This window comes from Mustela nivalis (genome assembly GCF_964662115.1).
Source record: "Mustela nivalis genome assembly, chromosome: 14".
Lineage (NCBI taxonomy): Eukaryota > Metazoa > Chordata > Mammalia > Carnivora > Mustelidae > Mustela > Mustela nivalis.
Window position 1 is genome coordinate 33,175,329 of NC_139033.1, and position 12,397 is coordinate 33,187,725.

Sequence of the window (12,397 nt, forward strand, 5' to 3'; positions counted from 1 at the left end):
TGAAATAAAATAGTAATGAAAACAAGCATACTGTAAAGTTACATGAGAACTTTCAAACACATATCTATTCATATGAAAAGCTAAATTTATTTCATAGTTTGCTTTATAAAAGAGTTAACATCCAAGACAAAGTTGGAATTTTATGACCTAGCCAATCTGGAGAATTTTCGGAATTAGAATTGCTAATTACAAAACTCTTCAAACATACATTCTTTATACAAAAATAGTTAAGGAATTGGTAACTAGCACACAATGTTCACTGTAGTTAGCTCTCACAGTTCAAAGATCAACAAGGTGATGTCTGGAGATAGTCCTGTCCTTAAAGTTCAAAAAATGGTCTAAAATAGGTTATTTTAAAAATTGGGATCATGACAAGACAAATCAATACATAGCCATTTCATCTCCCCAAACTCTATCAGAGACTATTTATTTGAACCAGTATTTCTTTCCTGTTAAAAAAGGAATTAGATAGCAACCTGAATCGAGACTCTATTAAAATTATTTACAATTTCATTCAGGCTGCAAGTCTGTTTGGTGTTTAGCAAAGTAATCTTTCAAAAGGGGTGACTGGTGCAAACAAATGAAGTCAAGGACATCCACATATAAAGTTAGATACTGCTATCATTCAAGCATAGTTCTTGGAGTAATTCAGCAAAATTGCTAGCTATGGCATTTCTGGGTTTCTGACAATTTTTAATTTCTGGCTTGCTTTAGAAACACAGGCATAATTTCAAATTAGCTTTAAATCAAGTTTACTTTGCAAACTTAGTTTTTTGTTAAGTCAAATATTTAAATCTGTACTGTTTTTATTTCTGTGTAAAAAGAGTGAGTTTGGGAATTTTATGGCCTGTTTTGGAAGAACACACTCAGTTTCAGTGATTAGTATGGTTAGTCTATCTGGTCTTTAAAGAATCATAGTTTGCCTTAAAAATCATTGTGAAAATAAACATGAAGTCTTACTGACATTAAGATGCTTAACAGCATAATAAGGGAGACTCCCTTGAAATATATTGTGTATCTTACTAGATGCTGCCTTTTAAAGAAAACACTAGCATTTAGACAAATGGATTCACAAACTGATAAAAATTATCACAATAAAAATATTTATATTCATACATTTGGTAACGAATATATTTATATTACTGCATTTCAAAGCAAATGAGAACCATAACAGTTCCTTTAAACTGTCTCTGAAATATATTCATTTTAGAGCAGCAATCTTCTTTTAGTAAAAGTAAATTAAATAGGTAATTTATATAAATTATATTCCTTAAATAACATAGTACATTTCAATGAATACATTCCTTCTCATTTCCTTTTGCTTGGATACAGAATATATAGTGCTTCAAAATGAAAATAAATACACATAGCCAGAAACAAAACAAAAACAAATATGCAAAAACATTTTATTTATAATAGATCAACAATTTTGACATGAAAGGTAGCCACTTTCAATTTCTCAGGAATGCCTAGAATCCAACAGTTTCTGAAAGACTAATTTTAACAATTGTGTCACTACAGGTAAAAGAAATAATTTCAGAATGAACTTTTTAAATGGCTTTGTTTATGGCAACTCATTTTATAAGCTTGACTGTGTGGTAAGCTATCTTTTCCAGAAGTGAATGTAATCCAACTATGTGCCAAGTGTATTAAAACAGTTTATACAACAAACACAAGAATCGCCTATATGCATCAACTGTGCTCAAACAAGAATTCTCTTTACCAAAATATTCATTTTTCAAAAAGGCCTCACATTACCCCCTCAAACCAGTCATCCCCTTCTATGTCCAGTCCCACTCTTTCTACTTCAAGTTGCATTACTGCAGAGACAACTGTCCAATTCCAGTGGAGCTGTACACTGACTTAAGACTCTATGTAATATAGATCAAACACAAGAATAGTCACTGACTGTAAGGGACAAGGTGTTAACTAACCAACAGTAATTTAGCTAATATCAGTTTGAGTTTAGAGGGAAAAAAGCAGCCCCCAAATGTCCTTAACTTTTCGGTACTTCTCTGTAACACACAGAATGAAAAGATAATCTCTGAAATCAAAATCATTAGAAAATATTTTAAATAAAATATTTCATGTAAGTCAGTGTTAAATTTCAAATTCAAACCATATTTTCCTGTGTACTTAAATTTGGGGAAGAATTTCACAATTATTAGCTCTTCTTACCTACGTTTACTTTTGAGTATTTAAATCTACTACATATCAGTTTTCAAAATTCACCTTGGTTACTACCCCCGCGCCCCCCCCCGCCGTGTTTATGTGCTGTCTTTCCATTATATGCATGTAAGTGCTGGGGAGGTTTGAATAGCACTTAAAGAATATTCATGAGAGCTCTGAAATGTGGAAGGTTTCATTATAATCTACTTTCTGTAGGATCTGTAACTCAAATTCATCACAGCATTATAAAATACTGTGTGAATGGAATGCACACAATTCCTACAGACACAAAAACTGAAGTCCAAAAGGCACAGAGTAATGCTGGTGGCTCTTTCTAGTCAGTTAAGAAACAATAAAAAGTCTGCATTATTCTTTCATAATTTAAATACTTAAGTAATCTCCACTTTTATTACTTTATAACAATGACTTCAAATTTACATTATTTTAAGTACCATTGTAATAGCTTAGTGTATAATACAGATTTGCTAATATCCCATCCAAAAATTAAAAAAAAAACAACTCTTCACTATATATATATATGTATATATATATATGTAAAAAAAAATTATTCCAAAAGACAAGAACATAGAAGAGAAACTTGGTACAGACTATAAACCCAATTTTCTATCACCACAGTTATAACTCCAAAATTAACAGATATACAGCAATAATCAAAAGCAGTGCAAATATCTTTGGAGGTTAGGATAAAATTATAATGCAAGAACATAAAACAAGGAAATAAAAAAGGCAAGTACTTCAAGTACAAGGAACCAGTCTGCTTGAGTCCATCTTAGTGTCTACTGGGGCTTCCTTCCTGCTTTTACTTCTTTCTCTGAAACACATTGGCCAACATGGCACCTGATGTTGTCAACTGGCCCATTTTGTTCAAAAACTTGGTCTTTGTATCTTCACTCACTAAGCTTGCAGCAATTGACATTGAGCTAGGAAAGAAATTTTAAAATTCAAGTAAAGCAATTAAAAAACTAGAATATCCATTTTTTTTCATTTCTTCAGTAGTAATAATGTTAATAAATACATTCTGAGCTGGTATCACAAAGGGGAAGCTAGTATTTACAGACAGGAGTTTCTATGGACCATACTAGGTTTTCTGCTTCACATTCACTGTTTATATTAAAGGAAACAGTATAGTGTAGAGGTTAGAAGCAAGTCTGCAGTGAGACTGCATCTTGGCTCTGTCATTTGGCAGCTTTGTGACCCTGGGCAAGTTATTTGATCTCATCTGTAAAGTAATTCTCATCTGTAAAATGGAGATAAGTCTATTACCTACCTCACAGGTCTATTAAGAATTATATAAGTGCACATAGTGCTTATTAGTAGTGCCAGGCACGTAATAACATGCTGTAACTATGAGAAGTTACTCTTCTTCTCATCACCATCACTTCGTTTAATTCTTATAGCAACCCTGGAAGATAGATATTATCCCTATTTTCACAAATGAGTATATTAAATCACAGTGAGGTTTTACAAACTGTTCTGATAACAATCCTATGACGTATTACTTTTGGGAGGACAGGGCACAATGTCCTCAACTGCCACTTGCATTAGTTTCAATCAACAATTTAAAATCCATTTCTTCTTTCTTTTTGAACAACCTTCTGTATAGGGAGTAAACACACCTAAATAACTACTAAAGATTGCTAATTTATCATAATACCAAACAGAACAGTGATCAAGTGCAATTTTCCAGTGATCCAACAATAAACCCAGTTTGCTGGCCCTGTAGCCTTGGCCAATATGCTTTAGATTACTCTGATTCAATTTCTTAAACTGAAAAATACAGATTGCAATTACTGCTGCAAACTGTATTTGCCCGTTGCATTTGCAGGACCAAAGGAGAGAATATGTTTGACCATGTCAAGGGCAGTGAATGGCGAGGTGCAGGAGCCCGGGACCTGTCCAGGGAAACTACAGATGAAGTACGTGCTGCCGTCAAGCGCTTCTGGTTTTCTTAGTCCTTAAAGGTGTGCGCTGTGAATTACTAAGTTAAATGCCAGACCATGACTCCATCTTTAAAATCTCTTCCCACAGCTCTTCTGCCAGTACACCAACCTGGCCAATCCCTTGTCTCTACTTGTCTCCTGCTGCATTCTCTTCCCACAAAGTAATCCTCCATAAGTTTTGGCATTTGGCTCCTGGTTCTTCAATTACAAAACTCACTATTGAAACTTTCTCTTGAAGTTTCAAGTATCATCTCCATAAGGAGTTTGAAAAAAGTGTCCGGTTACTATTGTTTGTTTGATAAGCTAACATGAAGCTTTTTTACCTCCAAACTTTAGAAATGATCCACTGTTTTTATTTCCTTATTTGTTACATTTATTTTTATTTCCACCGATAATACCTTCCAACTGAATTATACCAAGTCTTAGATCTGGTCTTCTTGCATGATCAGATTAACTTCTGAAATAATCACTTCTTCATATCCTATCCCTTTTCACAAATCTTCAATGGCTACTTACTACCTACAAGATAAATTGTGCTTGGCATTCAAGAAACACAGCAATCTATTCGTGTGTGTGTGTGTGTGTGTGTTTAACCAACAATTAACGTTCAATTTCTAGATCCCCCTACGTCAAGCCTGCTAAGTTTGTGTTCAAAACATTTTTAACTTATCTCTTCCTTTCTATCTGGTGCCTAAACAATCTTTAAATCCCAGTTCACGTCCTAGATTTTCTCTAATGCCTTTCCTTAATGTACCAAGTTTACAGTTTTGTTTTCTTTCTGTAGAACAATACTGTAAGCTGAAAGGTATGATTTTAGTTTGCATTGAGAAAAATAGGATGCATGGGTCAGATAATACTTGAGTATTATCAAGTTTTTGGTTTTTTTTTTTAAGATTTTATTTATTTATTTGATAGAGAGAGACACAGCAAGAGAGGGAACACAAGCAGGGGGAGTGGGAGAGAGAGAAGCAGCCTTCCTGCTGAGTAGGGAGTCTGATGAGGTACTCCATCCCAGGACCCTGGGATCATGACCTAAGCCAAAGGGAACCGCTTAATGACTGAGCCACTCAGGTGCCCCGAGTATTATCAAGTTTTAATGATAGTCTAACCAGAGGGCAACAAAGATGTTAAAGCGTCTGGGACGTTCAGTCTGGAGAAGAGTAAATTCAGAAGACTTAACAGATACCAATGTTACATGTAAAATATTAGATATAAATATATATCTGCATAGCTGTATATATTTGTATAGCTCTACTAATATACATCATAGTCACCCAGAGAAGTACTGAAAATACAGATGCCTTGTCCTAAACCCAGTTATTCTGATTCTTTCCATACGGTATAAAGGATACAGGCACCTACTTTACACAAAGCTTTCCAACAGAGAACCATTACATTACAGCATTTTTTTCTGAAAAGAAAGTTTACATTTTTATCAGTTTTACAAAGGGGTCTGTAACAACCCCCCATCTCTCTGCCAGATGATGAAACCCATTTTAGAGAGGAAAAGTAATAGGAAGGGAGACTAACTTAGGATAAGAGTAATCTGTAAAAAATAGAGTTGTTTAAAAAAAAATGGGCTGCCTTGTAAGGTAATATTATCCCTTTCCTGCAAGTTTTCAAGGAAATCTCAGATCTTTCTTTTGTAACTCATATCAAACCAGTTGCCGTTTCTTATTCTGCGTCTGCAGAACCTCTTATACCTGACTGATCTGCAAAACTATTTATATCCTAGAGTGTTTCTCTCTCCCTCCATACCATTCCATTTTACAAATTGATGTCGAAAGGGCTTGAGAAGTCAACTTGAGAAGCCTTACAATGGCCAAAGATGGGATACTTTGGACATCAAAAGATACTAAGTACAATACACTGAATTGTATCAGGTATTTGAAAATACATGAGTTTATGATACTTGAGCAAATGTGACTAACCAGTCACCATCAGAAGATGAATCAATTCATTATTTTAGAAAACTGGCAAGTAAAGTGAAAGAATGAACATTTACCTTGCCTTTACTATAAAAAACTGTATCACCGGGTAATTGTAATACATATGGGGGAAGGTTTCTTCCCTGAAGTGTTCTAGCTCACAAATGTAGAAGGAATGACAGAATTAGAGTAATATATTTAGTAATAGTTAATCAATTAGTAGAGCCAGGTACTGATCATTAACAGATGCTAATACCACTGAAACAAAGAGAGAAGTAGACACTGTCTCTCTCACGATGAAAACACACCTCCTCCTACGAAGCAGTCTTGCAAAATAAAGAAATATGCACTGAATATGATGAAGCCTCTAGATCTAGACCCAACCACCAAATTTATTTAGGAAATACAGAGGAACATGTTAAAACAACAAGAGGGAAATGCAATCGGCCAAATTCAGACTGTGCGGACCTCTACAGAACAAAGACTCAATTTCTTCAATAAGTACATGAAGAAAAAAACAAGACAGAAGGGGAACCTACTGATTAAAAGAGACTGAAGAGACATGTCAATTAGTTGCAATGAATGGAATTCTGGATCCTGACTCAAAGAAAGAGACTGTAAAGGAAAAAAAAAACCAACAAATTGCTAACAACATTTATAAAACAATCAGAAATTTGAACACAGGCCAGATAACTGATAATATTAAGAAGTAGTTATTTTGGTTTTAATGACATTATGTTTATGTTTCTAAAAATAGCATTGGTCTTTCAGAAATGCATACCAGAATATAGGAGGGGGATGGATGAAATGAAATTGACCATGAGTTGATAATTACTGAAGCTGAGGGATGAACACATGGGAATTCACTGCATAATTTATTCTGTGCTTATTTGCAATTATCTAAAAGTTAAAAAAAATAATATAGAAGTTTTGAATAATGGGAAAATATGATTATAAAAATAAACTTTTTTAAAAGGACGTTCATATAACTGAAGCAGTCTTGGGAAGTTATGAAGGTATTTTTCTTTTTCTTAATTTCTGCATGCTAATTAATGAAATTTCATTTAGAATGCATTTCACATATACTTCTTCTTAATTTTGTACCCAAACTTTTTACATTTTCAACTGATAAGTCACCAGATAATCTTAACACTAAATGTATGACAAATGAACAGAAGCATTTGCTTTGGCATTAATTTTATAGATTATGTGTTCAGAATTGAAGTCTATCAAAGTATTTTTACTGTTTTTTAACTCTCCATGGCTACAATGGTAGGAAAGTTCCTAACATCCCAGGAGGCTCAAGAAAGGGCTCTGACACACAGTAAGAAATAAAAAACTGTATATCTACGTGTGTGTGGAAGAAGTTGGGGGTGTGGAGAGGTAAGTGTGTGTCTGGGTACCTAGCCTGATAGGATGACACCTTATTCCTAGTAGTCACCTTAATAAAGGAAAAACCTTTGAGCTTTTTATGCCTAACAGAGTCCATTTAAGATTAACTGCTCAAGGTTACATGAATAAGAGGTAAGAGTACACACAGTCTATCTGTAAATTACTTCCTCTCCTGAATGCCCACCTTTACTCTTCCACATCTATGCTTGTATTTTAACTTCAATGAATCTTCGAATTCAAGTTGGTTTGGTTAGGAGAACATTCACGAGTTTACAATCCTTTACGCAGTGAATCAAGTTACACCTTATAATTCTTGTCATAAATTTCTAAGACACTATTTTGACCAGTGATTCCAAATCCGGCTACCTATCCCATTGTTTTTAGCTTTTAAACATACAGATCCCTAGGCTGAATCAGACTGTTGAGAGGATGGCACAGAGCACGGGGTAGAGATGAAAATTTTAAATTCCCCAGATAATTCTGATACATGGTTTATAAACTAGCATTTGATAACCACTGATTTAAATAATTTTCTTACCTTCCAAAAGTGACTAAAGGGTAACACAAAATAAAACATCATACCCATCTACAGAAAATTTAGATAGAGAAATTACGGTCAATATAAAGTCTTAAAAAGAAAATTAATGTCTTACCCTTGAGGCTCTTGGACGGTCTTGTTCTCTACTTTTTGTTCACACTCTTTTATCATGGAACTTAAAATGACCTGATTTAAAAAAAAAAAATGACTTTAGTGAAATACTATTATTTAATCTAAACTTTTTAATTTAACTTTTAGTATTACCACAAACTAGTGTTAATTAAAAGTGTCAAGTTTTAGCAGTCACTTTGTTAAAGAAATTCACATTAGATTGCTACATTACGTGCAGAAATAGTTTTAAAAGACCTTAATCAGGGGCATCTGGGTTGCTCAGTGGGTTAAGCCTCTGCCTTTGGTTCATTTATGATCTCAGGGTCCTGGGATCAAGTCTTGCACCAGGCTCTCTGGTGCAAGCAGGGAGCCTGCGTCCCTCCCTCTCTGCCTGCCTCTTTACTTGTGATCTCTCTCTCTCTCTAATAAATAAATAAAATCTTAAAAATAAAAAAGGACCTCAATCATATAACCCAATAACTGATTCTGATTTTCACTAACCTTCCTAACTCTGACTTCAATTCTCCCTTAGTTTTTCCTACCATCTAATGGTAAAAATAAAATTGGTGTACATCTATACATTTAACATATATTTATTCCATGATCACACACATTTTTCCCAGTAAAAGCTGCTTTGCTTTCTCCACGTTGCAAATAGTAAGATGCTCTATTTTAATGTCTAAAGCAGGGACCAGGTATAGGTCTGTGGTTACTAAAGTGTAACTGGGAATACAATGGGCACCTAAGAGTTAACATCATTTTTTCAGGAAGACTGAGTGAGTGATGGAAAGGGTGGAGGGATCTAAGCTGCTCCTCTAAGCTGGTAACCACACCAGAAACTGAATGTCTTCCTGAATATTCCTGGCCCATGTTCGGGCATGGAGGTCACTAAACAACAAATATTTACTGTCATCTACTATGTGCCAGGCACTTTTTTAGATACAAAGAATGCACAAACAAAACAGAGAGCATTCCCACCTTATGGAGAGCTTTTTCTTGAAAATAAATATAAAAAATAGGCAAGTTATGTAGTATATTAGAAGGTGATAGGGCTTTGGAAAGAGTATTGAATAAAACATAGGGTGCTAGGAGGCCAAGGTGAAGAATGTTACAATTTACATGGAGGTATCCCCAGCAGTCTTCATGGAAATGACATTTAAGGAAAAGCATGAAGGAGATGAAGGAGCAAGTGTTTTAGACACCAGGAAAAGGCTGAGCAAAGGCTCCATCTGGGTGAGAGTACGCCTATCACATTCTAGGAAAGGAGGCCAGACTGGTGGGCCCACAGTGAGCAAAGGAGAGGGTAGAAGATGAGGTCTGAGATGTGCAGGGAGAGGGAGCCAGGGCTTAGACTGCCTTGCAGATGACAGTAAGGACTTTGGTTACTAAATGAGACTTTTGTCATATGCATGTTAGATCTAAATTAATCCTCTTTGAATCTTTTCTGATTTTCCACTCTCTCATCTCACAGATTATAGATTTTGTTTGTTTAGTTAATTTCTGCTTTATTGTGTTTGGGGGAAGTTTTTTGTACTTTTTCTTCTGTTCCCAGAATTGTCTGTATCCTCCAGTACCCTCTTTCTTGCATGTATGTTTTCATCTCTTTGATGTTAGAGGGTTTTCCTCAAATGGTTGGTGGTCCTGGGATGTCCACTAAAGACTGGAGCACTAAAGTGCTGATTACAATTTTCTTCATGCATGAGTAACTTCACTTTAAGGTAAATTGGGCACAAACAAACTTTCTGTCTATCTCCTTCCCCTGTGGGAATAATCCCGACTACCAGCATTTTTGGACCCAAGAAGGGGAAAGGTAACAAAGTTTCCCATCATTATGCCTTCACTTAATTTCCCCCTTCTCGTTACAGCACTCATTCCTGTTCTCAGCTACATGTGATATAACCCAAGTTCAGAAAGTAAAGCTCCAGAATTCTACCAAAGTCAGAAAGGGAATCTGGGAGTCTGATCCTTTGAACAACTTTTAACCACTCCTACTTTCAGTGCAATCGACCCTAACGGAGTGGTGAAATATGGCTTATATCGTCTCTTCTGTCCTGCAGGCTTAGCCTTCATCTTGGATGCAAAAATCCTCAACAAAATGCTAGCAAACCAAATTCAACTTCATATAAAAGGAATTATGCACCATAACTAAATGTTATTTATTGTAAGAATTTATTGTAGATTTATTTTAATAACCCAAAGGTTGATTTAATGTCTAAGAATCCATTAGTGTAAAACAATGAATCAAGAGATTAAAAGAAACAACCACGTAAATCTTCTCAACTAAGGAAGAAAAAAACCATCTGACAATATTCTAGACTCCTTCATGATAAAGCATCAACCAGCTGACAGTAAAAGGAGCCTCCTCAACCTGATAGAAGGCACCTACAAATATACCAAGCAAAGATGGAAAAAACTACACGGAGAAAAAGGTAATTCCCAATCATAATTTTAATAGGTATTTTAAGAGCTAACAGAAGAAGCAGACCACAAAAAACTGATAAAAACATAGGAGAATTAAATCTCAATTTACCTTATTAAACAAAACCCATGGATCAATTAATGACAGAAATGAGAATCCAATTTGAACTGAATGATAATGAAGATACAATGTAGCAAATGCACAGGATGTGGCTAAAGGAATACAAAGAGCCTTAAATTCGGAAAAGAAAAGTTTAAAAGTAAATAATCTAAGCTTCCTCTGTAAAAAGCTGGAAAAACAGAACAAACAAACAAACAAACAAACCCCTACCATGATAATGGGTAGATAAAACAGGGTGAAAATACAGAATAGGAAATAAATGATAAATGGTTTTGGAGGAAACGAGAAGACAAACAGAATAAAAGAGTTATAAGGAAATGAGAGACAGAAAATGCAAACTTGGCTTCTAAGAAAGTTAATGGTCAGAGATCCAATTGCATTAGCATTTTACAGATTAAAAAGCATTTCATGTACATTAGCTCATTAGATTCTAATTACATTCAGTGAATGACATCATGTAATCCCAACTATACAGAATTAAACAGAGGATCAAAGATGTTAATGGAGTTTTCCAAGATCTCCTAACCAGTAAGTAAAGCTATAAAATGATTTTAAAAAACTAGATTTAAAAGAAGTAAGCACAGCGTATCATAATCGTGCCTCACATAAAGAATGCAAGTCTGTAGAGGAGAGAGTAAAACATATGAAGTTGGCACAGATCATCACAGTGGCTTAATCATCATGGAGGCTTACCTCATGCTCTGGAGAAAGATGTTCCATGTCAGTCCGTAAACATCTGAGGCCAGGTAAAAAGTGATTAACCATTAAATCCTCTGAAATGACTTGAGACAGGCAGTTAAGGGAATTAAAAACCAAACTGGTATGTACAAAAGAACAACAAAATAATAAAAATGATGCCTAAGGCATGCAGATCACTTAGAGCAAACAGGTTTCCCTCAAGCATGATTCTCATTTGTTGAGTTAATCACTTACCAAGAGTCAATTGTGTTTAACCCCACAAATCCTTTTATGTCAGTGGTCTTCATTATTGTAACACTACATAATTTAATTACATTATGTAAATGCATGCGGTAAGTGTAAAAATTAAATCGTGTAATTTAGTTGGATGCTTAAATGAGTACGAAAAGTAAGAAAACTAATGTTTCCATGACAACTAAGTTGAAAAGTTTAAAAGAACTGGTAAAAGCCAGTTGCTTAAAATGGTGCTATTTAATTATGTCTGGGTAAAACAACTGTAAAAGATTAGGAAAAAGATAAAAAAACTAAAAAAGGTCTATATCCAGTATTTAAAATGTTTCTGAATCCTCTTTAAAGAAACTTAATCTGAAAATCACAATTATATTATGGGTGGGGTTTATCTAACGAAGATAATATTTAAGTCTAGGAAGCAGACTCACACAAAAGAAAGACCTCAGTCCCACATCCAAAGTTTGGTAAAGGAAAGATTATGTATTTTAAGTTAAAGTAAGTTATATAAACCATTTTCTTGATTTCCTGCTTTAACCATCCTATTAAACTGGTCTACTGTTGGTCCTAACTGAATTGGATAAGAGAACTTTTACTATAATAACATAGGTTTAGTACTAGTTGTATTTGGTGGTCACTTCAGAATTTTAGTTGATTATCCTGACATTCAGAGGGATGAAGAAAGCAGGTATATTTCTCAAGAAAACAATTCCCTTTGTTTATTCACAGCACATTCTTAGCTTATCATAGTTGTTAGCCATTTAAAAACAATTCTTATTTAGTGTTCTATATACCATATTAAAGTGAAAAATGCAGGTGAGTTCCCTTATAA

General features: G+C 34.6%; 1 protein-coding gene across 8 annotated transcripts in view; it reads right to left on the reverse strand.

Moving 5' to 3' along the window:
* The window catches only part of RELCH (RAB11 binding and LisH domain, coiled-coil and HEAT repeat containing), a 107,889-nt gene that overhangs the window by 2,943 nt on the left and 92,549 nt on the right, over positions 1-12,397 (reverse strand). For 5 of the 8 annotated variants that reach the window (XR_014302870.1, XR_014302871.1, XM_082699374.1 and 2 more), the window contains 3 exons: positions 11,332-11,420; positions 8,104-8,174; positions 1,393-3,110 (listed from right to left, as the gene is read on the reverse strand). Coding sequence is in view for 5 of the 8 variants with exons in the window: in XM_082699374.1 (XP_082555500.1) it covers positions 2,990-3,110; positions 8,104-8,174; positions 11,332-11,420 (281 nt within the window). In the remaining 3 variants the exon portion in view is untranslated. Of the gene's footprint in view, positions 1-1,392; positions 3,111-8,103; positions 8,175-11,331; positions 11,421-12,397 lie in introns of those variants that run through there. The other 3 variants (XR_014302869.1, XM_082699372.1, XM_082699373.1) reach the window with 1 other exon arrangement.